At 36.5% G+C, this 27,100-nt stretch overlaps 1 protein-coding gene across 4 annotated transcripts; it reads left to right on the top strand.

Annotated features, from left to right (window-relative positions):
- Positions 1-1,552: 1,552 nt before the first annotated feature.
- LOC107591353 (unconventional myosin-IXb-like) lies at positions 1,553-26,821 on the top strand. 4 transcript variants are annotated; one of them, XM_016280496.1, is made up of 41 exons: positions 1,553-2,430; positions 7,559-7,653; positions 7,947-8,009; positions 8,128-8,227; positions 8,497-8,597; positions 11,015-11,138; positions 11,659-11,748; positions 11,970-12,086; positions 12,233-12,367; positions 12,460-12,581; positions 13,002-13,143; positions 13,267-13,462; positions 13,553-13,628; positions 13,727-13,819; positions 14,047-14,154; positions 14,334-14,373; positions 14,943-15,065; positions 15,297-15,377; positions 15,476-15,586; positions 16,783-16,905; positions 17,005-17,154; positions 17,771-17,895; positions 17,970-18,446; positions 18,770-18,857; positions 19,299-19,475; positions 20,698-20,786; positions 20,945-21,036; positions 21,243-21,427; positions 21,606-21,713; positions 21,829-21,999; positions 22,319-22,360; positions 22,461-22,572; positions 22,660-22,733; positions 22,904-23,093; positions 24,007-24,135; positions 24,228-24,333; positions 24,420-24,551; positions 24,799-24,922; positions 25,620-25,726; positions 25,986-26,125; positions 26,346-26,425. In XM_016280496.1, exons 1-40 carry the CDS (start codon positions 1,591-1,593, stop codon positions 26,122-26,124), a joined length of 5,697 nt encoding a protein of 1,898 aa, XP_016135982.1. In that variant the 5' UTR covers positions 1,553-1,590; the 3' UTR covers position 26,125; positions 26,346-26,425. The 4 variants fall into 4 exon arrangements, with proteins under 4 accessions (XP_016135982.1, XP_016135979.1, XP_016135980.1 ...); XM_016280493.1 differs by having other exon boundaries at positions 1,554-2,430; positions 25,986-26,113; positions 26,346-26,821; XM_016280494.1 differs by lacking the exon at positions 14,047-14,154 and having other exon boundaries at positions 1,555-2,430; positions 25,986-26,113; positions 26,346-26,821.
- The last annotated feature ends 279 nt before the right edge of the window (positions 26,822-27,100 follow it).

The raw sequence follows: 27,100 nt of genomic DNA, 5'->3' as shown, positions 1-27,100 counted from the left end.
CGAACATCCTGACTCTGACTTTTTGTCACACTAACATACAACCAGAAATCATTCCAATTTTTTATTTTTTATTTTATGAAGGTAACTTTTTATTTTTATTTTTTTCAGCAAACATCATTTGGGGTCTCAAATGGACATAAGGGTTAATATTAAAATTGCATTGTAGTTAGTACTTGGTAAGAATGTTTGTTTACATTTGTTAATGAAAGTTGTTGTACATACAACTTTTATAGCTTTTCTCTCATTGAAATAATTGTGAGGGGCCATTACTCACCTTGCTGAAGGGAAATTGGTGTTATATGCTGCCACCTGCTGGTGAGAACCAAACATGCATTGTGGAATTACACATGGCCATTTAGTTTACTTTTCCTGTTCCCAGCTCTTTTTTTAATTTAAATAAATAAATACTTTTCCCCCCACGATCATAATCACAAATATAACAATGACTTTTGAGAGGGGTAGGGTGCTGGATCTGTATTCAAGTGGGTATTGAAGTATCAAAAGTATCACTTGTGTTTACCTGCGTGAGCGCGTGGCAGCTGCAGTGGCAGTGTGAATGCAGGCGAGGGCGGCGTGTCCTCACACATTTCAACGGCAATTAAAACACACTGCGATGTCAGGAAGTAACAAGTCTCCAGCGTCGTCAACATTCTGGAGGCGAGTTAGTATTCTTCCTTATTTCTCGTTGAACATTTCTCGGTGTTAGTCATTTATGCTGTTTACAGAATCTTGACTGTTTTACCTGTGCAGTATATGTCGGTTTATCTTGCCCGGTTAGGCAGTAACGCAGGTGGCTTTTAATAGTAGTTGAAGCACTGGAAGTTTTATCTGGAAAGCACGGCAGGATTTTTTCCATGTTGGAAATGACTCCGCTCTGGAACACAACGAGTGTGTTTTGAAACAGGTAAATTTATTGGTGTTGGTATTTAATGTACTTTTTATTTTTATTGTGTTGGCAGTCCATTGAAAGATAACTATAGTCAGATTTTCTAAAAAGACAGTTTGTCAACGTTAAAACGCGTCATGACGTTTGTTTCGTGTTTGTTGATTATTGGATGCGTTTTTATTACACTGTATATAAAATTAAATACATTTTATGCTATGCTAGGATGGAATTGGTGTATTTGTATTTTTCTCTAAATTTCTAAAATATTTTAAAAACAAAAAAAAATGTTTTTGTACGTTCTGACCATGTTGTGAACATTTAGGACAATATTATTTTTCACATTATATTTTAACATGGTTTACATGTAATCACACAGAAAGAAAAGTCAACCTAGTCGACAGAGAAAACTAGTGAAGAATAAATAAATAAACAGCAGTACTTGAGCATTGAAAGTGAAATTGACTTTTTGAATTAATTTTACATTTTTATTATTTTTTAACTAAATAATAGTTGTGGCACACAGTTTATGCTGATTTATAAACTGATGCAGTTCCAACATTAGACAAGTGTGTACATGCATACACTGGTGGTCTGACTGCTGTTTCTCACTTAAACTCACATTCTTTCTTCTCTTTTGTATCCAGGTCTTTATCATGCTGTACTGTGCAGTGCGGTATGCTGATGCATGTCTGTGTGTTTAAAGAATGAATGTCACAAACGGCAACAAGACGACAAGCTGCCAGGATGAAACGGTCTGCACTTTGCAAATTTACCCCAGGTTGTCCGTCAAACCTGGGCAAAGCTGCATCCTCAGGGTCCCAAAAGAGGCAACGGCAGCCACTGTCATCAAGACCGCTCTTGCCACACTTGGCTTGGACACGTCCAAGACTTACGTCCTCGTGGAGGTCCAGGAGTACGGCGGAGAGGAGTGGGTCCTTCATGCCAGCGATCAGCCTGTTCAAAGAGTCCTTCTCTGGCCTAGAAAGGCCCAAGACAAGCACCCTCAAAGTGATGGATACTTTTTCGCCCTTCAAGAGGGAAGCTACGATGGATCCATCCAGTATGACGTTATGACATCTGTCCGGCAAGAGAAAGTAGCTCAGGGACTTGCGAATCGAGGTTTTGTCACGCAACAGCCTCAGGAATACGATGATTTATGTAACCTCCCCGAGTTGACGGAGGAGAGCATCTTGGGAACCCTGCGGCATCGCTTCCACAAGCAGAAGATCTACACGTTTGCAAGCAACATTCTTATTGCGGTCAACCCCTTCAAGTTTCTCCCCATCTACAATCCCAGATATGTCAAGATGTATGAGAACCACACGCTGGGGAAGCTAGAACCTCACGTCTTTGCCATTGCGGATGCTGCCTTCCACACAATGCTGAACAAACAGGTCAACCAGTGCATCGTCATCTCCGGTGAGAGTGGTTCTGGTAAGACGCAAAGCACCAACTTCCTTATCCACTGCCTGACTGCCCTCAGCCAGAAGGGCTATACTAGTGGAGTGGAGCGAACCATCCTGGGGGCAGGCCCTGTGCTTGAGGTAAGTTCTGCTGTGGGTTTGAGGTTTATCCGATTTCATCGCTACTTTGAAGTCTTATAGTACTATAGTTGTAATAGAAAACCAACAAAGGATGCAAAACAGCAAGTTATTTTGAGACCCTGATGTTTTACAATGAAAATGTCTGTTGGATAAATGGCAGCTGTAGCCTTGTTCAGGACTCAGCAATAAATTATTTCTTCAACTTAAATGTATATATATTTTTTCCAATCTCAAATGATGCATTGGTTTTAACAGCATTTCTGTAGTGGAAATGACGATGGAGTTAGTGTTGTAGGTGTGATAAGCTCATGTGACTTCGAGTTCAGGCTAAGACCTGAGTAGGTTGAGTTCAAGTCAAGACCAAGACCAGAACAAGGTCAAGCTTGAGTTTTATTCCAAATGGTCCTGAGTCTATGACAAGACCAAGATGATGAAAATCATCTTGGACTCAAGACAGTTTTTTTTGTCTCGCTAGCACTCGTTTCACAGCTAGCATTTTTGATGTCCTTAGTACACAATATTAAATCATATTTTCAGTGTCCAAGTCATTTTTAATTGAGAATTATTTATATAGTATTTATTAGTATTATTAATATTTCACTTTTAATTTATATTTTCATATTTTTATTGTGTTCTTTTCACTTCGGCTTTAATTTATTTATTTCAGTTTCCAAATTTTTTATTTTTTTTAGTTAAGTTAAATTTTTTCCCATGGGTCTAGATTTTTTTAAAAGTTACACTCTGTATCTTGTCTGTAACTGTAGTCTCATTTAATATTGACTTGACTCATCTGTTATTCTTGATGTGCTGATAAAGAGTCCCTTTCGGGACGGAAATGATGACCTCTGTACAGGAAGTGGCTTGCCCTATCATAGTATTTAGCACGCTTTGAGCTCTTTATGTTGAGGACTATTAACAGTGCAAGATAACTGAAAAATGTGATACTGTCCTTAAATAGTGCAACAGATTGTGTGAGAATGATTTCCCCTTTTCTCCGTTAAGCATGGCCAAACTAGGATCTAGAAATCATTCTGCTTCGTCACATGGCCAGGGCACTTTCACACCGCTTCCTCTGCTTCTCCCAGAGAAAAGGGGAGACCTCTGACTCCTTGTACACTATAAATAGACGCTATAAATCATGAAAATCTCAGTCACAGTTTAAGGGTTTCAACACACTGATATTTATAGGTGCTGCCATTGTTAATACTCAAAACAATGAGATGAATGACTAGTTCACAACACTCTTAGGAGTTTTCCATTGTGTATACAATATATTCAATACAAGTATGGTATATATCTCTGAATAATCCACTTCCTAAATGTCCTCTTCAGGATTTAGTATGAAGTGCTACTAATGTGCCAATGAAGTTCTCTTGAGGAAATAACTCATAATTCATTGGGTTTCCTTAATGTGGCTTGAAGTCCCGCCCTCTTAAACACAGCTGTCAGTCATGCACTAACCTACTGGGATTCTCAATCTGATCCTAAACAGGTTGAGCAAGTTCTGTTTTTCGTAAAAGCTTTCTTTTATCAGCTCGACCCAGCCTCTCTCAGTTCTGCAGTACTTCTTACAAAGAAAGTAAATGGCAAAGAGGAACAAGCAGCTTGCGTTATGCCTTGCTGGTTTAAAATAGGCTATATTTCTTATAAAGAGGGATGGTAAAAAAAAAAGAAAAAGGGTTATGTTTTGAGTAGTTGTGTGTAATGGGTAGAAGAAGCAGAACAAGCAAACAGAGTGGGATTGGTGAAACTTTATCATCATACGCCTGAGGTTGTGTGTGACCATAAATATTTCATGCGCATTTAAATTAATATATTAGATGATTATTGGATCTCATGTGCCTTAGTAAATGATAAATAAAACATGCTCCTGAAATGAATCATTGAAGTCTTCTTGTTCCAAGATTAAGTACTTGGTAACACTTTACAATAAGGTTCCATTTGTTAACATTAACTTGGGACATTAATTTGGGAACACTTCTGTACTTCTGTACAAAAAGTTTTTATTTTCTTGAAAGAAATTAATACTTTTATTCAGCAAGGATGCATTAAATTAAGTCACAGTGTCACAGTTAAGAAGTATGAAAAAAATTGTTCTTTTGAACTCTTCTATTCATCTTTTTTTTTTTTAAATATGAACAAATATAAAACTAGGTATGCACCGATAGGATTTTTTGGGACCGATACCGATTTTAACAAACACTTATTGGCCGATTCCGATACCGATATTTGTCGCTTCCGCTCTTATTTGAAATTTTGGCTTCAAAATAGATAGTATTTTGATCATGTTTTAAATCAGCAAAGTGCAAAAACATCTGCATTAAATTATACTAGCAGTTTTATTGCTGCATCATCAAATAATGAACATGGATTGGTTCCATTTAAAATTTAACAGGCCTACATAAATACAACAGAACAAAGATACATATTAAATAAACAGTGCTTTTTGGGTAGGTTTAACAGTTTTCAGGTACAGAAATAAAGTAAACAAATGTAAAATAACACTTCACTGTATAAATTAAATACATATTAATCCTTTATTGTAACAGACTTTATTATGATTAATCTTCTAATTTGTTTTTGTATACATTTTAATATTTTTTTGTACGTTTTTAATTATATGTATGAGATCTCCTTTACTAAGGCGGGACTCTTATTTTGACGGGTCTAGTCTACGGAGCTATATGGGTGATGAAAGCACGCAGTTCTTCGCATGAGATCTGTATATATTTGTTTACTGTTAGTTGTAATAAGTGTTTTGTGTAATTCGCTGTTTGTTGATGATAATGCAACTGAGAGAGAGAGTTTAAAGTGCACTTCTCGTGCAGACTGCAGAGCTAGGATTATGCAACAGGCATTATACAGCTCAGTGCCTTCACGCAGTTAATTAATAAACTATCGGTTTGTTATATCGGCCTTTTTCTTTATATAGCTGATATGCCGATGGTTGAAAATTGAGGAAAAATCGGCCGATAAATATCGGCGGCCGATACATCGGTGCATCCCTAAAAAATACACAAACTTGTTAGTGCTTAGAGATTTTTTGGTACAAATAAGTGTTGCTTCATATTACTGAGTTCTATGTTATCCTCCTTTGGTTTTGTTGAATTAAAAACACCTGTCCCTGTCTACCGCTTCACTCATTCATAGAGACCTTTGTGTATTGCGTTCACGTACACCCCTCACAACAATATGCACATTGTTTGTCTGGTAGTGTTATTTACACATGGTGCTGTTTATCTATTATGCATCCGCTCTAGAGACTCCACCACCGCAATAATTGTGTTTTATGTTTTGGTTCATAGAGCTTAGCCCTTGAGCAGATCATTTTACAGCTTTCCTCACCTAAAGAGTTCTTCATTAGATATCCAGTTAGCATTGTCCTATTTAGGTATTCAAACAGATTTGAAAACTCTATGAAATTATTAAATTGGTCCTGTGTTAAAAAGATAGTCCTTCTTAATGGCCAATTTTTTGTAACAAAATAAGAAGAGGTATATTTCTGAAAAAGATCCAGAAAGGTAAGATGGGATGTACGTTGTCATTGTGGTTGATTTTACATTATGGAAATTATGGGCATTATAATGCAAGCATCATTTTGCTTGCATCAATTGCTCATATTTAGGGTTACTGCTGAAAACATACTAAACAGATGTTTTTGAGAAACAAAAATGGGTCACAAAAAACTGGGTCATGTCATGTTTTGAGAATAAAACTTGTTGCACTTGCATTGAATTTTTACTCTCACTTTCTGCAATTCAGTTTTCACTTTTACTTGATAGTCGTGAGAGGTGCCAGTGCTCTGTTATGGCATCTGAGGAGTGCGCTTGTGACCTTTGTCCTTTTACATAAGAAAGAGCTCTATGGGAAAACACACCTAGCAGCTGTTTAAGATGTACATCAGTGTTGGGCCTGATCTCACTCTTGTTGTTGAGCTTCTAACTCTGAATTTTTTGTGTCATATGTGGAAGCCCTGGGTGTTGGCTTCAGAATACCAGAACGAGTTGGCGTACACCAACATGTCATGACAGGTTCAGTCAGGCCAGCTGATTAAAACTTAACAACTGACAGATGCAACCTCTCATTCAGTTTTCTTTCTATTAATGCGTTTCCTTAGTATTCACTTTCCTTTGAACATGGAAGTGGAACAGGGAAGCTGTATGTTTAAAAACAAGTTTACAACAGGATAAAGTCCTGAATGATGGTAATGTAGAGATCGTCTTGAAAGTATGCACATATTGAGAATCAATAGGGAGCAGTGAGCAAGCCTGTCGTTACATGTTACACATGCCAAAGTCTGTCTACAGAAAATTTAGTTGAAAAATTGCAGTATGCAATTTCTTCAATTTTTGTGGCACAAAACAAAATATCAGATATAATTTCTCAAAGACTCCCCTTATCTGCCATTGTTCTGGCAAAAAGAGAGCTATATGTTCACTGAATAATGACTCAAATTTTAGTATTTTGTTCACACCGCTATCATAAGACTTAAATGTAGCAAACAAGTGATTTGAGTACTTTTTTGTGCATTTTGGAACCTTGTCGTGTTTTCATTGTATCAAAAAGAGTGGTTCAAAACATCTTAATTTGTATGTCACTGAGTGTCATATATGTTTTAAATGACATGGTTGAATAAATGATGACGGATTTTTCATTTTTGGATGAACTATTGCTTTTAACTGGAATAGGAGGAATAGTACACATAAATCAGCATTAACTACATCAACAAGCAAGTCAAACTGGGCAACAAACCCATCTAAGATAGATGTGTTCATTTGTTTGTGATAAGGGTGATATTAAAGTAGCTCTGTGCTGCCCACTAAATGTTTTTTTTATTTATTTCATTTTTGTAATCTACGACAACCTACATTCTGTGGTTTGAACAACTAATAATAATAGTAATATTCTGCTGTTGGCTGTGGTTTCAGATCCAGTTTCTCTGTTCGACAAGTTTTAAAGGCTAGTTGAACTGATTAAGTTAGGCCACCATCTTTGTCTCAACACAAGAGTTTGTCTGTCAACATTCATGAAACTCATATCAGTGTTTGTTTGTTTTTTAGTCTGAAATATTTTTCTGTGAGATTAAAACAATTTGCCTCTCTAATGCATTCCTTTCTGGCTTTCTCAGGCCTTTGGAAATGCTAAAACAGCACACAACAACAACTCGAGCCGCTTTGGGAAGTTCATTCAAGTGAATTATCTGGAGAGCGGCGTTGTGAGAGGGTGAGTCATCTGTGTACTTCTGCCCATTCTACGTCACACACCAGAACTCCCACAGCTTCTCATCAGTCACATAGGAGATTTTCTGCACTTGATGCTAATGTATTTTATCTTGTGACGATAATGTTAATTTATAAATATTATGTAATACTGCTAATTCATGTTCATAACCACCATACAACATTTGTTGATCTCATTCCCCTTCTTTTCAGAAAATTGGCAAAAAATAAAAAAAATTACATGCCATTGATTTGAATTGATCTAAAATTCTTAAAACTGTTTGCTCAATGTTTTAGGGCTGTTGTTGAGAAATATTTACTAGAGAAATGCCGCCTAGTGTCCAGAGGCAAAACTGAAAGGTAAAAAAATAAAAAATTGGAAACCATTATCTATATCCATTTTACATTTAAATTGAAAATGTTAAAAAATGTATCACAACATCATACATTCCGTGTCTGTTTGTTATCTGACCTTCAGGAATTACCATGTTTTTTACTACCTTTTGATTGGAGCCTCAGAAGAGGAGAAAGATGAGTTCAAGCTCCTGCATCCTGAACAATACCACTACCTCAAAGAAGTAACTCTCAGAACAGCCTTCACAGAGAATCAGTGTTCCCTAACAAAGCCATTTTAGTTTCAATTAGTGTTCATGATGCTCTCGATTGTCTTTTGGGCAAAAGTGAGATGACACAGAGAGCAAATAGAGACTTCTGCTTAAGTTTGATAAAACACTGTAATAGTCAAATTCTTTCAAGACTATGTTTTCTGGGCTGACCTGTCCATTTTATTTATATAACTATTTTTTTAATACTTAACATTAATTCTTCACTTTTCCGCCCCTCAAAGGAAATCCCAATTGCGGAGGATCAAGCAGAAATGAAACATGAATTCAGGAGACTTGATCAGGCCATGGAGATGGTTGGCTTTCTGCCATCGACCAAAAAGCAGTAAGTGAGAAGCGATTTCAAGTAAAATATTATGATGGGGATGCAGGATTTTGAAACTAAGATTCTGAAATTAAGTTAATTAATCTTAAATTATTTTAGTACAGTTGTCTCAGAGGTTAAATTGTAATAAATTATAATGTTTATAATGAACTCAAACTTAATTTTTGTATTATGCTTAATCTGAAATATTTATTTAGCTCTGTTTAAACCACTGTACATTAACAATTACCCATAAATAGTAAATATATGTACAGATTACTTCAGTATAAATAAGATTTCTGACATCTAATTAGGTTTGTCCTAGGGATGCTCCGATCCGCCTTTTTCACTTCCGATACCGATTCCGATACCTAGGGTTCAGTATTGGCCGATACCGATTCCGATCCGATACCAGTGAAGTTTTTTCCCCTCATTTAAATAAATGTAGAATTTATATATCTCTGTGTGTGGAACTGATAATCATTCTTTCACAATCTACTAGATACAGACTACTTCATTATAAAGAAAAATAAAATAAACAAATATGAAAAAATATAGGCCTATGTATATTTATAATCTATGACAAAAATTTATCATAAACTAGGTTAGTGGATAATTCGGCAGCAAAAGTTATTCTAGAAAAATCAGTGCACAATAATTTTAGAAATCCAAACATTTAGTGAAAAACAATATTTTGTGGGGAACAAATAAAAGTGCTAAATATGGTAAAATGTTACACATTGCTATTTGTATTATTATATTATTTTTTTTAATATATTAATTTTAATATTATATTTTATATTTTTTTTATTTGCTATTATTATAGTAATCGATTCATTAAAAACATTCATGAATGTATTTATATATAAGTAACATGTTACACATTGCTATTTGTATTATTATAAAATCCATTCATTGGAAAATACAACAAAGTATATCGTTTACATGTAGCGCATCAATTCTGCATGTTATGTAAGACTCTGGCTCGCTCTCGCTCTTTACTCACAGTGAGAAAAAGCGACGGCGAGTCGTGTGCCTTCACACTAGAAACACATTACACCAAATACACAAACACAGGTGCGCTGCGCATCCATTCAAATGAACTGAAAAATATCAGATCGCTTGACAGAGAGTGAAACTCTGAAGTGCTCAGTCAGAGTGTTCTGTGAGTGAAAATATATCTGTGCTAATCATATACTCAGCCTCCAACTCACACACTGGCGAGTAAAATCTGAGAATTTATTAGCCATTGGCTAATATTAGACATCATTTAGTCGCATATGCGAGTGATTTACTCGCAATGTAGAGGGTTGACAGTCTATGAGCACGAATAAGCGCTTACGCTTCGTGTTTAAAACTGCAAAGCACAAAGGGAAGAGAGATTGATGCGTAGTGTATTATATCTGTGCAACAGTTATTGAGCCTTTCTTTTAACAGTTTTCAATTTCAGTTACTGTGCACGTTAAAAACAATTTATAGTCTTTTCTACGCCCGTGTTTTGTTCTCACAGACACCCGGTAGCAAGTAACAAAACATTAAACTCCGGCAAGAAGATAAAGTCCTTTTTGTAAAATCATAGACATGTATTTACAAATCAAGTATAATGGGAACACAGAATGATCTTAGAGAGAGCTTTACCGAGCTGACTGCTGTAACCGAACACGACCAGGGTTTAAAGGCTGAATGAATGACTGACAGCCACAGCAGAGAAAAGAGTTTGTGTGAACTTTAATGTAAGGACTTAAATATTCATATGTAGCTCACATTAAGCTATCGTATGGCTTCAGAAGTAACACAGAATAATTCGCACAATCGAAGAAAAAAAAAAAAAATTCTCAGATTTGGATCGGCTCTCTCTGCCCGGTACCCGATCCGAGAAAAATGGCACTATCGGAGCCGATACCCGATATGAATATCGGATCGGCGCATCCCTAGTTTGTCCTAGAAGGATAAAGTCACACTGCAGAAAATTTACAAGCTGCTTGCGTGACTAACAAATGAAGAATTCTGCTCTGGTACAAGTCTGTGCTTGTCATGGAGGGAAAAAATATATCAAGCCTTTCAATATGCACTGTGCTCTTTTTGCCATGACAAAAGAATGCAATACTGCAACGTCAGACCTGACATATTTAGATCATTATGAGCTGTCTTCCAAGGAACAGCAATGTTTCCTTATGTAAATATGGTTATATAAATCTGTTAACTAATAATTATTTATACACTGTTAGAAACACAATTATTCAGACAAAATAGGAAATGTATTCAATTATTCAAGATCTTTTCTCGTGTCATTCGATTTACCTAAAAAAGTACCAAACATTCCACTGCATTGTTTTTTGGACATGTGATTCCTTGAGGCACCTTGGGAAGAAAGTAAATATATTTTATAAATATACTTCATACTGTATTGTAGTTCAATGATTGATTGTCTTTTCCAGGATATTCTCTGTACTCTCTGCCATTCTGTACCTGGGAAATGTGACGTATCAGCCAAAAGATGTTGGCGAGGGGCTTAAAGTTGGGCCTGATCGTGTCCTTTATGCAATCTCTGACCTGCTCAAGGTACCACTGGCTACTTTAGTGTTCAAGATAAATTCATCACAAGAGTCTTTCCCTCTACTGGTTCAAATATTTTTCTATTCATTGTGGTACACCACACAGAAACAGAATTACTTTAAATAGTAATATTCAACAGTAAACCTCACCCCCCCAGTTCTTTGGAAATACTGTGCAGTGACATCTATTAATTTACTGGGTCATCACAACTACATGGCTAAGTAGCAGCATCGTCATTACTAAGCGAAACCAAAATATGCATTCACATATCATATTCAATGCATATTGTAGAATCAGAAACCCTGAATCGTGATTTTTAGAGGACTCTTAGCAGGTTTTTTTCTTTTAGATTCTTTATGATAGGCTTTCAGATTTTCCAGTCCGAAGCCCTTACTCGTTTCACACTTTTTGATTTCATTTCATTTAAAGGATTACACAATCTGTGAAAGTCTTTTAGATCAGGTGACAGATTCCGGTCATTCTCTGTTTGAATGCTTCTTTTTATATCATCCCTGTTCAATTACAGGTTAAAGTGGAGCTGCTTGTGGAAGCACTGACTACAAGGAAAGCAATGACTGCTAATGACACGCTGATCCTGCCTTATAGTCTCAATGAGGTAAATACATCTATTATGTGTTAGGTGGTACATACTCGACATTGACATTTGTCAACTCTGTACAATCCATTAATTGACTCTTCATGTGTTAAATGCATATCTGTCATACTTTATGCATGAAGTCAGCTGTTTGAAGAGGTGGCTCTGTCCTCTCCATTTGTCTTTCTTCATTTCTGTACTGTAAAAATCTGCTGACCTCATAATGAAACTCTTGTCTTCAGGCCATCACTGCCAGAGACTCTATGGCCAAGTCTCTGTACAGTGCCCTGTTTGACTGGATTGTCCTGCGAATCAACCATGCTCTACTAAACAAGAGAGATTTGGAGGAGTCTGTCCCGGTGTGTAATTTATACATTTAGTATATTTGTTTATGTGATATTATATTTACATATAACATACACAATTTAGATGGCAGGGCTTTACTTGGCAAACTGAAAGCATCTGCTTTGACATTGTACTTGATAAAATATTATCTTCCTTACAGCGCTTATCCATTGGAGTTCTGGACATTTTTGGGTTTGAAGATTTCAAGATGAACAGCTTCGAACAGTTCTGCATTAATTATGCCAATGAACAACTACAGTATTACTGCAATCAGCGCATATTTACGCTTGAACAAGTGAGTTGAGTTGTACTTTGATTGATTTCTCCACTAATTGTGGTGGATGGGAATTTCTGCAGCATATGCCTCACGCATGCATTGTGTTTTAGGAGGAGTACAGGGCAGAAGGAATCACATGGCACAATATTGACTACCCCGACAACATTGGCTGCATCAGTCTCTTCAGCAAGAAACCCACCGGGCTGTTTTACCTGCTGGATGAGGAGAGCAAGTGAGTTCAATCCCTTATTCTTACTGTATGTATTGTAATATTCCTTTAGTGGAAAGTACAGTTGCTTAGGTTTTACAGTGTTTTAGTTAAACATTTTGGACCTACTTTGCAACAATGACTAATATAATTTTAGTTCCTTATAATGGGAAAAAAATACCCTTTTTTTAACAAATGCAAAAAATAATATTAAATATATACAAAAAAATAATATTCAGATGTATATTAATTATTGTTAAAAGCATGTACGTGCTGTAAAAATCCACTGAAAAAGGTATATCTTCTGCAAATCCACTACATGAATTGTATCTTGCATACAAGTTAGGATGGATGGTACAGAATATGAATTGTTATGCAGCCAATCTTTTGTTATGTGGTTTCTAGTAGTTCAGTAATTAATATTCTGTGTTATTCCCTCCCTAGTTTTCCTCGAGCCACAGATAGCACTCTACTAGAGAAGTTCAAGCAGCAGCACCAGGACAATCCGTTCTTTGTGCAAACCCCAGTGCGGGAACCAGCTTTTGTTATCCAGCATTTTGCTGGCAAGGTCAAATACCAGATAAAGGTAAAGGAACAGACCCTGAAACTATTTTTTCCCCTTTGCACAAGAGTGTAGTTGTGAAACAAATTATGTGTCTATGGTGGGAAAACAATACTGAATAACGTTTGTGATGTTCCTGCCCTATAGGACTTCAGAGAGAAGAACACGGACCACATGAGGCCGGATATTGTTGCGTTGCTTCGTAGTAGTGAGTGCAGTTACCTGCGGCAGCTGATCGGGGCTAATCCGGTGGCTGTGTTCAGGTGGGGCATCCTTAGGGCCACCATACGTACACTGGCTGTGTTTAACGAGGCTGGGCGAAGCTGGGCGGAAAAACATCCAGGTAACATCTATGCGATCTACTGACACCTTTTAACTTACAGCTTGCAGAAGTGGATTACCATTGATTTCAACATGTTTGTTTCCATATCAGATCAGGTCAGGCGCTACTCCAGACGCTCTCTTGGGGAAAAGAGGAGACCCAGCACTGTGGTAGAGAGGCTAAAGAGGTAAATGGACTGGATTAGTGGATTTATGGCAAATAGCGGTGTTTGTTTTATATTTGATCTATACAAATGGCCATTTAAATGCATTTCGATCTCTACAGCCAGGGGTCTTTGATTGACTTTTCTTTTGATCGGTCTGAAGAGAGTCCACTTGAAGCATTTGAGGACATTTTTACAACATTTGAAAATAAGAAGTAAGTTCACCATCACTTAAGGATCTTTGTACCAGGCTTGGGTTTTTCTACATCTGATGATGATTTCCTTCTGTGAATTAAGAGTCTAACTGATTTCCTTTTTGATTGGATTAATTTTCTGTGAAATGGGTGATTGGACTGACTAATTTCAGCTGTTTACTATTCATTGTGTTTGTAGTATTTATCTCCTTTCTAAACTTTTCTGATTTGGGGTTGGGGTCAATCAGGGAATTGCATGCCAAAGTCCTCCAATCCCTTAAGCAGTTTGGTGGTGAAGTTCCTCAAAAGTTGCATCTATCCACAATTTCTGTGAGGAAGTCTCGTCTCTTCACTCAGTGAGTGGGTCACATGTTCTGTGACCATCTGTCGGTGGCGGCTCCACTGTTCTCTGTTTCAGCTTGTGCTTATGTGTAATTTCAAAATCAAATTGAATATTCTGTCCCTTTTTTTGTTTTTCTTTTCAAAATCTTAATATTTTCAATCAAAATCTTAATTGTATCTTATTACACTCTAGGAAGAACAGGCCAAACAGACACAAGCAGCTAATTCCTAAGGTAAATTCATTCGTCAAAACTTGCTGTTGTAGTAGTTTTTGCTAAGGCAACTTTATGAGGTACCATCTAGGATAATGTTTTTAACCGTATTGAAGGACATGTCCATGTACGCATGATAATTTTGGGCTGTTTAGCTCATTGAATAACATACATAAAAATAAAAATAAATTTTACCATTCAGTGTCATACATGGTCGCAATTTATTTTTGTCTACAAAGCTAATGTCAGGTATTTCATAAACACACAGTAATTGCAGTTGAAAATTCAGCTATATAATATAATAAAAATATATTATATATATTTGTATATAAATATTTATTATATAAAATACTAAATATTTTAAAATATTTAAGATGCCTGTAGATTACAAGAACTATGTGAATTATTGTAGAATTATGAGAAAAATTCATTTCGGGTATATCCAAAGTTGTACATGGGCAAGACTCACTTCAGAAAATTAAAAAAAAATAATAATAAATACATTTTCTATTCTGCAGTATGTGTATTATTTTTCCTTGGTTAAAATATGAGAGATGTTGCTAAATGTTATTGTGTTGTTTTCTGTACAGAATCTCATAGATTCACACTCTCTGAAATTCATTATGAACCTGACGCAGCACAACCGGGCGACCAGGTCTCTGCTTCATCTGCACACCAAGAAGAAACCTCCAAGCATCAGCGCACAGTTCCAGGTTCAATATTATTATTATCTTAGTGTGGAAAGCATAAGCTGATTCATCAGAGGGCTCATAGATCGGTGTGTTCCATCTCTGTGTGAAAGCCTCTTTTGTGGTAGTTGTAAATGAGATAAAAGGTTCAGACCCCCAAAGCTGTGGGGAGGTTTTGATATGATTTGCAGGGGTTTAATGGATGCTGATGGACGAATCAATGAGTCACATGCTTTCATGTCTTAAACTGTCCAGGCATCTCTAAGCAAGCTGTTGGAAACCCTGAGGAAAGCAGAACCGTTCTTTGTCCGCTGTATCAGATCAAATGGTGATAAGGTATGGTGGAGAGCTGTTGTAAGTTTTGCGATTCATCCATTTTGTGTATTGGGTCATGGATCATATATAAAGAACAATGTTGGTGAATGTGTTTACAGAGGGAAATGCACTTTGATGATGCTCTAGTCCTTCAGCAGCTGAGGTACACAGGCATGCTGCAGACGGTTCGGATAAGGAGGTCTGGGTATGGAGCCAAATTCACCTTCAAGGTAATGCAATATAGACTGTTTTTAATTATGAGTTATTAATTAGGGCTCTGAATTTAATACAGTTTTAAAGTATTTTTAAGTAACTGTTTAAATAACCAATTTGATTATGCCCCTTAATCCTTATATAAATTTGCTACTATGGCATTTAATTATTAATTTAAAAAACATTGAGAGGATTAAAAACATTAAAAAGGGACAGATTAACAAACAGTTACAAAATGGTTTGTGGTGGACTGTATGCCAGTAATAGGCATATATTGATTTTTTTAATGTCTATTCAATGCTTTACTCGTCTGCTAAAATAATGTTCTTAGTTTCTTCTTCATATTAAGACTTCTCAGCAGTTGTTTGCAATTGTTTGGAGGTTAATTTGATTGCTTGATTTGTTTTAATTGATTAATAACCATTTTATTTAAAGGAATCGTTCACCCAAAAATGAAAATTTACTGAAAATGTACTCACCCTCAGGCCATCCAAGATGTGAATGAGTTTGTTTCTGTATCGGAACAGATTTGGAGTAATTTAGCATTACATCACTTGCTCACCAGTGGATCCTTTGCAGTGAATGGGTGCCGTCACAATAAGGGCCCAAACAGCTAAAAAAAAAAAAAAAAACTAATTGGCACAACTCTGGTCCATCAAATTACGTCTTATGAAGCGAAAGCCTCATTAAGACCTTTTTTAACTTTAAATAGTGGCTACAGGTTAAAATATGAGTCCTCTACCTATAATATTGCTTTCTCCAGTGAATCTTGTCTGAATCAGGGAGAAATATACACAGATCAAGCACCGTTTACCAGTGAAAAGCAGTTCTAAACTAATATGTCGGAGGATTTTGATGTAAGAGGAGAACAAGAGATGAACTTTTTCAATGGAAGAAGCATTATTATGTATTATCGACACAAATTTTGCTCGTATTATGCTCTCATTGTGACGGCACCCATTCACTGCAGAGGATCCATTGGTGAGCAAGTGATGTAATTATAAATTTCTCCAAATCTGTTCTGATAAAGACACAAACTCATCTACATCTTGGATGGCCTGAGGGTGAGTAAATTCAGCAAATTATCATTTTTGAGGTGAACTACTCCTTTAAGATTAGTTATTGTAAAATAATACATTTTGGAACCATGAATGCAAATGCCTTTCATATTTTGATTTAAACAGACATGTCTTATTTTACAATGTCACTGCAGGAGTTTACAGATCAGTTCAGAGTGCTGCTGCCAAAGGAAATATCAACACCTCAACAGGATATCACCAACCTGCTGACCAAAATGGGATTACCCAGATCCAGTTTTCAGATTGGCCGAACCAAGGTTTATTTTACTTGCACTCTTCACTAAAGTACTCACGATCTGCATTTTGTCATTCAGATCAGTTTCCAGCTTTAATTGACTGTGAATCTATATGCATAGGTGTTCTTGAAAGAGTCAGAAAGACAAATACTTCAAGAAGCCCTTCATAAAGAAGTGATGAGGCGCATCATCATCCTGCAGAGATGGTTCCGTGCCTGTTTGATGAGGAAACAATATTTGCGTGAGAGGGAAGGAATTATAACCATTCAGGTACTATTCGTTTGGTTGTCCAGGGGTTGCCTAGGGACTTTAGACAATCTTATATAATATCAACCAGATCTTCAGTGTGTCTCAGTTATGATTATGGTCTGCTGAAAGTCAGCTAAAACCTTACTACCTAGATACATTTACTTGCTAGGCATTAGAATGATTTCTGAAGGATCATGTGACAATGAAGACTAGAGAAATGGCTGCTGAAAATGTTGTTTTGCATTACAGGAATAAATTATATTTTAAGAAAGATCATTTTAAATGTTAATAATTAACAATATTACTGTTTTTGCTGTATGTTTGATACATGCGTTTTTGATGAACATAAGAGACTTCATTCAAAAACATTAAATAACTCTTACCATCACAATCTTTTTGAACAGTTGTGTATGCATTTAAAATTAAGTCTCTCTTCGTTTTAAACAAACCAATAGTATTTAAGACTCATCCTGTGTTAGACATAGATGTTCAAATGAAATATTCTCATTTTACAGTATTGTGTAATTTATTTTAATTTTGAATCGTCATGAGCCTTAAACGGTTTGTGGACCTGTTTGGGAAACTCTGCAATAAATGATAATGTTCCTGAGCAGATGTTTCCTCTCTCATCCCTCAGCGATCGTGGCGTTATTTGCGTGAGACATACCGATGCAGGGCAGCCATTGTGATCCAGACTGCCTGGCGAATTTCCAAGGAGAGAGCTGAATATCTGAAGCAGCGAGAAAAACTCAAAGCACCGACGTAAATCCAAGTTACCTTTGAGTGTTTTTTACTTCTAGGTAAAACAATATTAGTCATTTTGATCTTTCTTTCAGATCTCAGACAGAGCTGGGCCATTTGAACAAGGCTGAGGAAAAGAAGCCAAGTCAGCCAAAGCCACAGCCTCCGCTGCCTTATGAATCCCGCACACCTGAACGAAAGAAGACAGAGGAACTGAGCCAGCAGTCAAACACAGAGACCAAGCCTAAAGTCACAGTACAGCCTACTAGAATCAAAAAGCAACTCAGTATCAGTGAGGACCGACCCGTTCAAGATGATAAAGGCAAGACTGGCAATAAAGAAAAACAACCATCTCCTGCAGGCCTTCCTCGGCCTGTGTCGCTTCCACTGAACATGAGCCAAAGTGCTTCTGATGAAACTCAAAATGCTGTACACCTACAACGTCACAACAGGACAACAAGGTTGAAGGAGAAGCCTGAGAAATGGAAGGAGAGGAGCAGTGAAGTAACACGTATGGAGAACGTCAGTGCTGAGATACTACGACTTCAGAGCCAGAGAAAATCAGGTTTATGGTGAGAGTTTTGTTTTGGACTTTTTTTATTTTTTTTAAATAAAGACTTATAATTAAAGGCTCATTTTATTTAGCTTTTCTTTAGTTTGTGACTCTCTGGAATGCTTGATTCTGATTGGTCATTATGTAATTAATTATTTTTGTATAACCATTAAACTGTATATTTGAATGCTTGTACCTGAAACTATCATCAATGTTTCGTGTATAATAATTAGTCATTTAAGCAGCCATGTAATGATGTATATTCAGTTTTCAGGCAGTAATTCCTGGCTTAATGATAGTACATTATTCCTTATTTATTTGTTACTATTTCTCATATGATAGGAAATGTGGCATTTCTCAGTCCCTGGATAATGTGTCCAGAATGAGTTCTTCAGAGTCAGACAGCTCAGCCTCATCATCCAGAAATGAGGTACTGTTCAAAAACTAGTTATGGTCAGTCTGTTAAATCAAAAATGTTGTGAGAACTCCAAAAGAAATTGACTTTCATTTATTCTTGTCCCCAAAAACAGATGTATACCAACATATACACTACCATTCAAAAGTTTTGGTTCTGTAAGATTAGTTTTTTTGACATTTATAATGATTTTAAAGACATTTATAATTTTACAAAAGTTTTCTATTTCAAATCAATGATGTTCTTTTAAACTTTCTATTCATCAAAGAATCCTGAAAAGAAAAAAATATATGCAGTTTACATAAAAATCTCACCAGCCGCAAACCTCTGAACGGTAGTGTATGTTGAGAGAATCTCAAAGATGCTGCACTAATTATTTTACAGTGTTTATGGATAACTGGATCAGCAGGTACAGGTAATTTTTTCCCCTCATCTAAACTGGTTCACGTATCATAGGTTATGGTTCAAAACCGTAAGCGCTTCAGACAAAAACGTCGGCTAGCACGTCCCCGCAGCGGGCTGAAGTGGGATCATATGGATCTAAGCGATACGGAGTACTGGAGTTTTCCCCTTCCTCCCATAAGCCCCTCCACTCCCAACCAGTCCAGTGTCCGCATGGAACTGGAGACTGTGGTAAAAGACTGACCCAGTTACAAAGGGACCATTCGAGCTGCTGTGGGCCTTGCTTTTGCACGCAACAGCTAACATACCATGAGAATCAGCATTAGCTCAATGTAGAACATTTCAAAGACTTCTCTTCGAAAACCAGGCTGATCCTGTTCTTGGATGTTTCTGACTGGAAGCTGGTTTCTGACCTTTTTTGTTTCCTTTGACACTGTACACACACTGAGGCTGCTGCTAGGTGCGATTAATGAGTGAATATAGTAATATTCAAGATATAAAAAGAATAATGTTGTGGTTGTTGAGTTGCAGATGTTTTAAATGTTTGACTCTATATACAAAAAACTGACCAATGCTTTTGACGTTTGTTTGACTTTGACAATTAGTATCATCATAGAAGTGATTTAATCATCTTTTATAGTACTATTTGGGTCTTAAATAACATTATATACTAGAATATTTTTATCATAAACATTCTATTTTATATTAAAGGGATAGTTCACCCAAGAATTCTGTCATTATTAACATTTTTAGGTGAACTATCCCTTTACTTTAAGTTATAACTATCCCTTATAACTTTTTTGTAACACTCGCTTCCTCAAAACTGACCCCAAGCTTTAACAGCTCCGGTATCTGTTTTATGAGGGTTTTAGTTTCTTATTTATTCACTTTTTGCCACAGAGAATCATCTCACATTTGTGGATACTGTGGCTCTGAAGAGCTTTGCCAACTAATTTAACAGTAATTTCCATTAATTTACTCATAATTGTCAGGCCTTGTGCAGGTTTAGCAAGACACATTTTGTACAGCAATATGAAATACTGCTAAAATTCCATAACCCATAGCAAAAAAGGTCAACATGGATCTTGGGATGCATTGTGGGAGGTTGGTGGTGGCACTAATTTGAGGAAATAAACCCAATCAATTTGCATTGTCAGTCAACATTATGGTTAGAAAACATTCTTCGCTAAAGGGTTGTCAGCTAAACTGTTGTTTTGCATCCGCTTGAATATTGTCTTGCTTTTTCCTGAACTGTCTGTGGCTGGTTTGCTGATCTGAATGCATGGCGGGACTATGGGGAACAAAGTAATATATACTATAAAAACTCATTATTGTTATGTGTAATTTTGATTGGAGTGATTGTCAGGCATTCAGAGTTTGGATTAGTGAACCACTTCTTTTTTTTTCTGCAATTTCATGATAATTTTTGAGTCAACTTGCTGTGGTCTTTCAGATCCAGTCACCTGTAGAAACGGATGCGTGCATTAGCATCAAAAGGAGGACAAGTGAAGAAGTAATTGCACCGTCCAGCACACCAGAAAGGTGATCAGTCCTTTTCCATCAGCATGGTACCTTGCTGTTCTAGCTTTTGTTTGAGATATCAAAGCTAATGTATTTTTTTTTTTGTTTATGATATTTTATAATATAAGCGCGTTGCTTGAATTTCAATTTAAATAATTTTTTCTGTTTATATCTTGTAGGCGGGGATTCCTAAAATATTTTAAGAAGCGTCAGACACCCCAGGATGGGAATATAACTATGGCAAAGACATTGGCAGAAAAAGAGGAGCTAGGTTGAATTATTCTCCCAGACCCACTTCATTCAGTCATAATTAAATTAATCTTGTATTTACTTATTCATGAATTAGTTAAATATTTGAATGAATGAATAAAAAATAAGTTAAGAAAAATGCATTTAGTAGACCAGTTGTGAGTAAATGTTTCAGTTGCAATGACTTACCTCTTCTTCTCTCATTTATCTCTCTCTTCGGGCCAAAAGCCAGTGGCTCTCACTCTAATTTTCCACATGTCAAGAGCTCAGCCACTTTTCCTGGACCCCGTCGCAACCCCACCATTAAAATCAGCCGAGCTACTCGTGTCCAGGAGAAGTGGAATGCTTCACTGGACAGAGAAATCACTGACAGTAATGAACTTCGCCATTTGGACGAGTTCTTGGGAAATCAGGTTTGTGTTGATGTTTATATTCTTCTTCAACTTTTTGAAAGGCATTTGGATTTTAATTCTAAAGTTGGATTTGACACCCTAGTTGTTAAAAGTTGTTTTCTGAGTTCCTGAAGTTTGTTGATGGTCATGACTTTGCACTTTTAAGTACTTAATTTGTTTGGTGTGGTGTTGAATCCAGATGAACGATCTAAGCACCCGCACAAAGGAGCTCTCAGAAACGGAGAAAGTCTTCTTTTTAGCCACCACACAGTTCAGAGACACCATCAAAAGCATGTACTCCATATCAGTAAGTTTATCTGTGCTCATTTATAACCTTACTCTCATCATAGTTTCACAAGTGCAGTAGATCAAATTTGTTTTTCGGCAAGTGTTTGAAATGACCTGTTTCCTGTGCGCAAAAGAATCCCAATATTGGCTACAAGACCCTGATGTCAGGTTACCAGACAAGGGTATCCAGTCTTGCAGGGCTGAAGAAAGCATCTGAGGTGCCGCTGGTGGTAAATCTTTTTCAGTCAGTTCTGGATGGATTTATCAGGGGAGAGCTCAAACGACTGGAGGCAGAGCCTTGTAAGGTAACTTAACAAGTTGTAAAGATTTCCACAGAAGCTTAGCTCTGCTTAAATATTTTTTGAGAAGGCAAGTTATCACTAGATCCTTGAAGAATCTGTGCCTGCAGAATTCCATAGAGGACTTTAGATTTACACAAAAAATTCCCAATTGCATCCAATTTAGCAAATTTTCTAATGTTTTTGAAAAATGTTTCTTATACAGTTGATCAATTTCATGCAAAAAAAAAAAAAAGGATTCTTTAAAAAAAATTCTTAATCTGACCCAAACTAGTTATCATTTATCCTTGAATTTCGCTTATGTGCCCTTCTGTCTAATTTTCAGGTTAAGGAGAGGAATAGAAGAAAATCTAAAAGAGATACATGTGTAAGTTATTTTTGTGACACGGAAACACATTTATATTTATGATATATGATGTGAATATTTATTGCACCTCTTCCAAAAAAACTTTTGTTTTGTCTGTAAGCCTGACAGCCAACTGGGTCACTTATTTAGCACATACCAGGTGACCATTATGCAATCATGTGACCAGTGCAGCTCATTCATATGGGGAATGGAAAAGGCCTTCATGTGCAGCTGTAAGTATCCACCATCCTTTTTCTTTAAACTACGTGAATGGACAAGGATCCAGACAGCGGTACTTTATGCTGTTTTCTCTGTTTCAGCTTGTAAAATGGTGTGTCATAAGAAGTGTCTGAGCAAGATAACCGTAAATTGCACAGGTCACTGTGACAGGAAGGTGAGCACTGCTGTCATATTACTTGACGTAGTATTACACACCGTTGCCTTCATCTTCTCAACCTCGCTAACATGATAGCGTAGATAGTGACAGAAGTTGAATTTCTATTTGTAATCAAAGATGTGTTAGATCATATAGTTACAGTTTATTTGTGTGTTTCCATTATTTAGAAAGATGGTGAGCAGACCCTCCACTTTGGTGTACCTGTCTGTGCCCTGGTCCGCACAGCTGACTCTGTACCATTCGTCATGGAGAAGATGCTGGTTCATGTTGAAATGAACGGACTGTACACAGAGGGCATCTACCGCAAATCTGGCTCAGTCTGCCGAGCCAAAGAGCTTCATCACTTATTAGAGAAAAGTAATAGTGTGATTTCAATTGATTGTTTGATTATTTACCGTTTTCTTTACCCATTTCTTTTTTTTTTTGGTTATATGTTATGCATGTGTGTTAGTGATAGTGAAGCACTTTGGAAATTAAATGGGCTCTATAACTAAATAAAGAAATGCACTTTAACACCTAATTATCAGAAATTAGAAGGTACTTAAAGTGATTTTTTTTTTTAAAGGAATAGTTCAGATATTTATCATTACATCGCTTGCTCACGAATGGTTCCCCTTCAGTGAATGGGTGCCATCAGAATAAGAGTTCAAACAGCTGATAAAAATATCATAATCCAGTCAATCAATCAACATGTTGTGAAATGAAAAGCTGCTTGTTTGTAAGAAACAATCCATCGAGATGTAGTTTAACTTCAGACCGGTGCTTCTGGCTAAAATATAAATCCTCTATTCATAATATTGCTTTGTTCAGTGAGCAATCCAAAATCCAAAGTAATCTTGTCTGAATCAGGAGAGAAATATGCACAGATCAAGCACCGTTTACATGCAAAAACAGTACAAAATGGTTTGATTGTAACATAATGACAAGGGATTGACTTTTTCACTTGAGGATACATTATCATGGATTATGGACTTAATATTGGACTTGTTTCTTACAAAAATGCAGCTTTTCACAATACTTTAACTGATGGACTGGAGTTGTGTGGATTATAGTGATGTTTTAATCAGTTGTTTGGACTCATTCTGATGGCACCCATTCACTGCAGAGGATCCATTGAGGAGCAAGTGATGCTAAATTTCTCAAAATCTGTTGTAATTTTCAGCAGATAATCATTTTTGAGTTTTGCAACCTTTTGTCATGTGCTTACTATTTACTAGAATCTATTATTTTGCTTAACCTTTGTGCATTAAAAAGTTTTTTATCTCCCCAGGTCCGCAGGCTGTCAGTTTTGACAATTACCCCATCCACACAATCACTGGCCTGGTCAAACAGTGGTTACGGGAGCTACCCGACCCACTTATGACATACAGCCTCTACAATGACTTCCTGTATGCTGCGGGTAGGTTTTTCACCACATGCAATTTTTGGTGTGAAGGCTAAACATGAATGCCACATATTTTAGAAAGAATGGCACATTTTCTTCCCCTCCAGATCTGCCAGAAGAATCTGAGCGGTTGCGTGCTGTCTACCGAAGGTTGGATGAACTACCTCCCCCAAACTTCTCTACTCTCGAAAGGCTTATTTTTCATCTTGTGAAGTAAGGAACTGTTGCATATGACTAAGGTGAATATTAGACATCCTGTGCATTGCCTCACCACTTGTGTACTTTCTTTTTATATTTAGAGTGGCAAAAGAGGAAGCTCACAATCGAATGTCCGTTAACGCTCTGGCTATCGTGTTTGCACCCTGCATTTTACGCTGCCCAGATTCTTCTGACCCACTTCTCAGTATGAAAGATATAAACAAGACCACTCTGTGAGAATCATTTTGGTTTATTTGTTATTCTTTATAATTAGATTTGTATGGTTTGACTTGGTACTGGTGGTTGGTAGTAAAACAGGAAAAGGTAAAAATACATAAATTGTGTAAGCAAATAAATTGTTAATTATTACCGATTAATTGTTAATTGGCCAACACTTTTGTAAAAAGGCCAATATTTTGCCAACTTTGACTACATTGCCTCACATATGAACCTTATGGTTAACTTAACATTTATGTGCAGTTGTGTGGAGATTCTGATTAATGAGCAAACAAGGCGTTATAATCAGAAAATGGAAGAAATTCAGCAGTTGGAAAATGCAGAAGCTATGGCCGTTAAACAGCTCAAGCTCAGAAGGCAGAACACGGTAAGAAACCCATAACATGCTAGGTTGCAAAATACACTTTTTTTTTTATTTTTTAAGAAATTAGTGCTTTTATTCAGCAAGTAGGCATTAAATTGATCAAATTGACAAATTGATTAAACTGATTTTTGTTTTTAAATAAATGCTGGTCTTTTGTACTTTTTATTCATCAAAGAATGCCAAACAATATCGCTGTTTCCGCAAAACTTTTCAGCAGAAAATTGTTTTCAACATTGATAATAATAAGAAATGTTTCCTGAGCATCTAATCAGCATATATATATTCAAATAGAAAACAGTTGTTTTAAATAGTATTTTTTAAACAAATAAATTCATCCTTGGTAGATATGAGACTTTTTTTCTAGTGGAAAGATAGATTCTATATAAAATAGATACTTAATATTTCAGATTCATTAAGAATCACATCAGAATGTGTAATTAATACTTTTAGTATGTGGTAACCATTTTATAAAAGAAGTAAACCACTCAAGATTATGCTATTCTGAATACTGTCGTAGCTGTAGACAACCCGTGACACATTGTGGCTAACTATTCATAATGGAGTGAAGCCTTACGTACCTCATTGCTTAAATGTATATGCCATTTCTAGTCTTAATAATTAGCCCCTTTAGTATAACAGTTAGCAAAGTACACCTCATGGCTCTAACCTATCATGATTTCATGATCTCATTTTCCATTAGATATTTGAGAGGCCAAAATTAGGTTCTGACGTCTCCTCAGTGGACGGAGCCAACCTTGAAATCGAAAAGAACCTGCTTGAGAGAATCAAGTCCATTAAGAAGGAAAAGTACGTTGAGAAATAAGTGTTTAACATTGTTTCATTCATTAATTATTCTTGGGAAATTCCTGGGAAAATAATTACAAATTGTTATTTGTTTCTAGTGCTTAACTTACAGTGAAGTAGTGTCAGTTCACATGTGCATTTTGATCTTATGTTCAAACCTCAGTAACCTTTGTCCAATGGCACAGATTAGGCTTGTGCTGATGTTTTTGAGAATTATTAATACCTCTTGTACAGTTCATAAAATCTCCTGTTTGTCGTTTAGGAACGATTTGGCCTTCAGACTGCCTGAGTTTGACCAGGATAGCTCTGATGCTGAGAACATGGACTCAGAATCATTAGTCAGCTCTGATAGTCTACTAGAAGACCATTGTGTGAGTTTGGACTCGGAAGGTCAGTACTGAGGTACAGGACATTTTAATTACATTATGCTTGGACGCCCCGCATGCTCTGTGTTAAAGAGGGCTTGGATTCGCTGCTGTTTCGGTGAGCTGTTTGTTGAGCTTCAGTTATTTAACCTGCTGTTTCTCTAACCATGGGTTTGCAATGCTGCTTTTATTCAAAATTTACAATATTGTGTTAATATATTTAGTCACCAGTGGCTAATCCAAAGCATCTCTTTCAGGAAACACTGCCTTGAACAGCTCTAAGCCAGAAAAACCTGCTAAACCACATGATCCCGAAACAGGGATCAAAGAGCCTGCTGAGGAACGGAACCAAAACCGCTCCGCCTCACGCCGAGAAGGAGTCCAGTCCATGTGTGTCATCCAGAGCCAAGACGGTGCAGAATCCCTCGGCGCCTCCGTTTCTGCAGGCCATCAGGGCAAGAGAAGATTTTCAGACCTTGACATACCTTTTATAGATGAGGATGTTTGACATTGTTACACCAAAAAGAGCATATTCTAAAATCTATGCAAATGTTTGTCTTTCCTGCAACGGTTCAAGCAACAGTCGGTGTCCCATTTCTGACATATCTATCAGCACTCACTTTGTTTTGAGGAATAAATCAAATGCCAGGTTCATGCAAGTGATCTTATAGCATGTTGTGTTGTGTTTCTAGAATACATTTGTAAAACACAAGTGTTTTTTTCAATCTTAAAAGCCATAATTACTTTGTGTTTTGTCTTTCCTGCAACGGTTCAAGCAACAGTCGGTGTCCCATTTCTGACATATCTATCAGCATCAGCACTCACTTTGTTTTGAGGAATAAATCAAATGCCAGGTTCATGCAAGTGATCTTATAGCATGTTGTGTTGTGTTTCTAGAATACATTTGTAAAACACAAGTGTTTTTTTCAATCTTAAAAGCCATAATTACTTTGTGCTTTGTTTTGCTTGGATTATTTAAGCATTCTTTCTAATCTTGGCAACATTTTTGATT

This window comes from Sinocyclocheilus grahami, unplaced genomic scaffold (assembly GCF_001515645.1).
Source record: "Sinocyclocheilus grahami isolate Dianchi unplaced genomic scaffold, SAMN03320097.WGS_v1.1 scaffold141.1, whole genome shotgun sequence".
NCBI classification, from domain to species: Eukaryota; Metazoa; Chordata; class Actinopteri; order Cypriniformes; family Cyprinidae; genus Sinocyclocheilus; species Sinocyclocheilus grahami.
Note: the sequence above shows the minus strand (reverse complement) of the source record. Positions and strands in the feature narration are given on the sequence as shown.

What these genes read in the sequence shown, in the direction of transcription:
- LOC107591353 (XM_016280493.1), top strand. Translation starts at nt 1,591, where the DNA reads ATGAATGTCACAAACGGCAACAAGACGACAAGCTGCCAGGATGAAACG. An exon ending in GCATATTTACGCTTGAACAA is followed by an intron (nt 12,368 to 12,459) that starts GTGAGTTGAGTT and finishes ATTGTGTTTTAG; the next exon opens with GAGGAGTACAGGGCAGAAGG. An exon ending in CAGGTCACTGTGACAGGAAG is followed by an intron (nt 22,734 to 22,903) that starts GTGAGCACTGCT and finishes TCCATTATTTAG; the next exon opens with AAAGATGGTGAGCAGACCCT.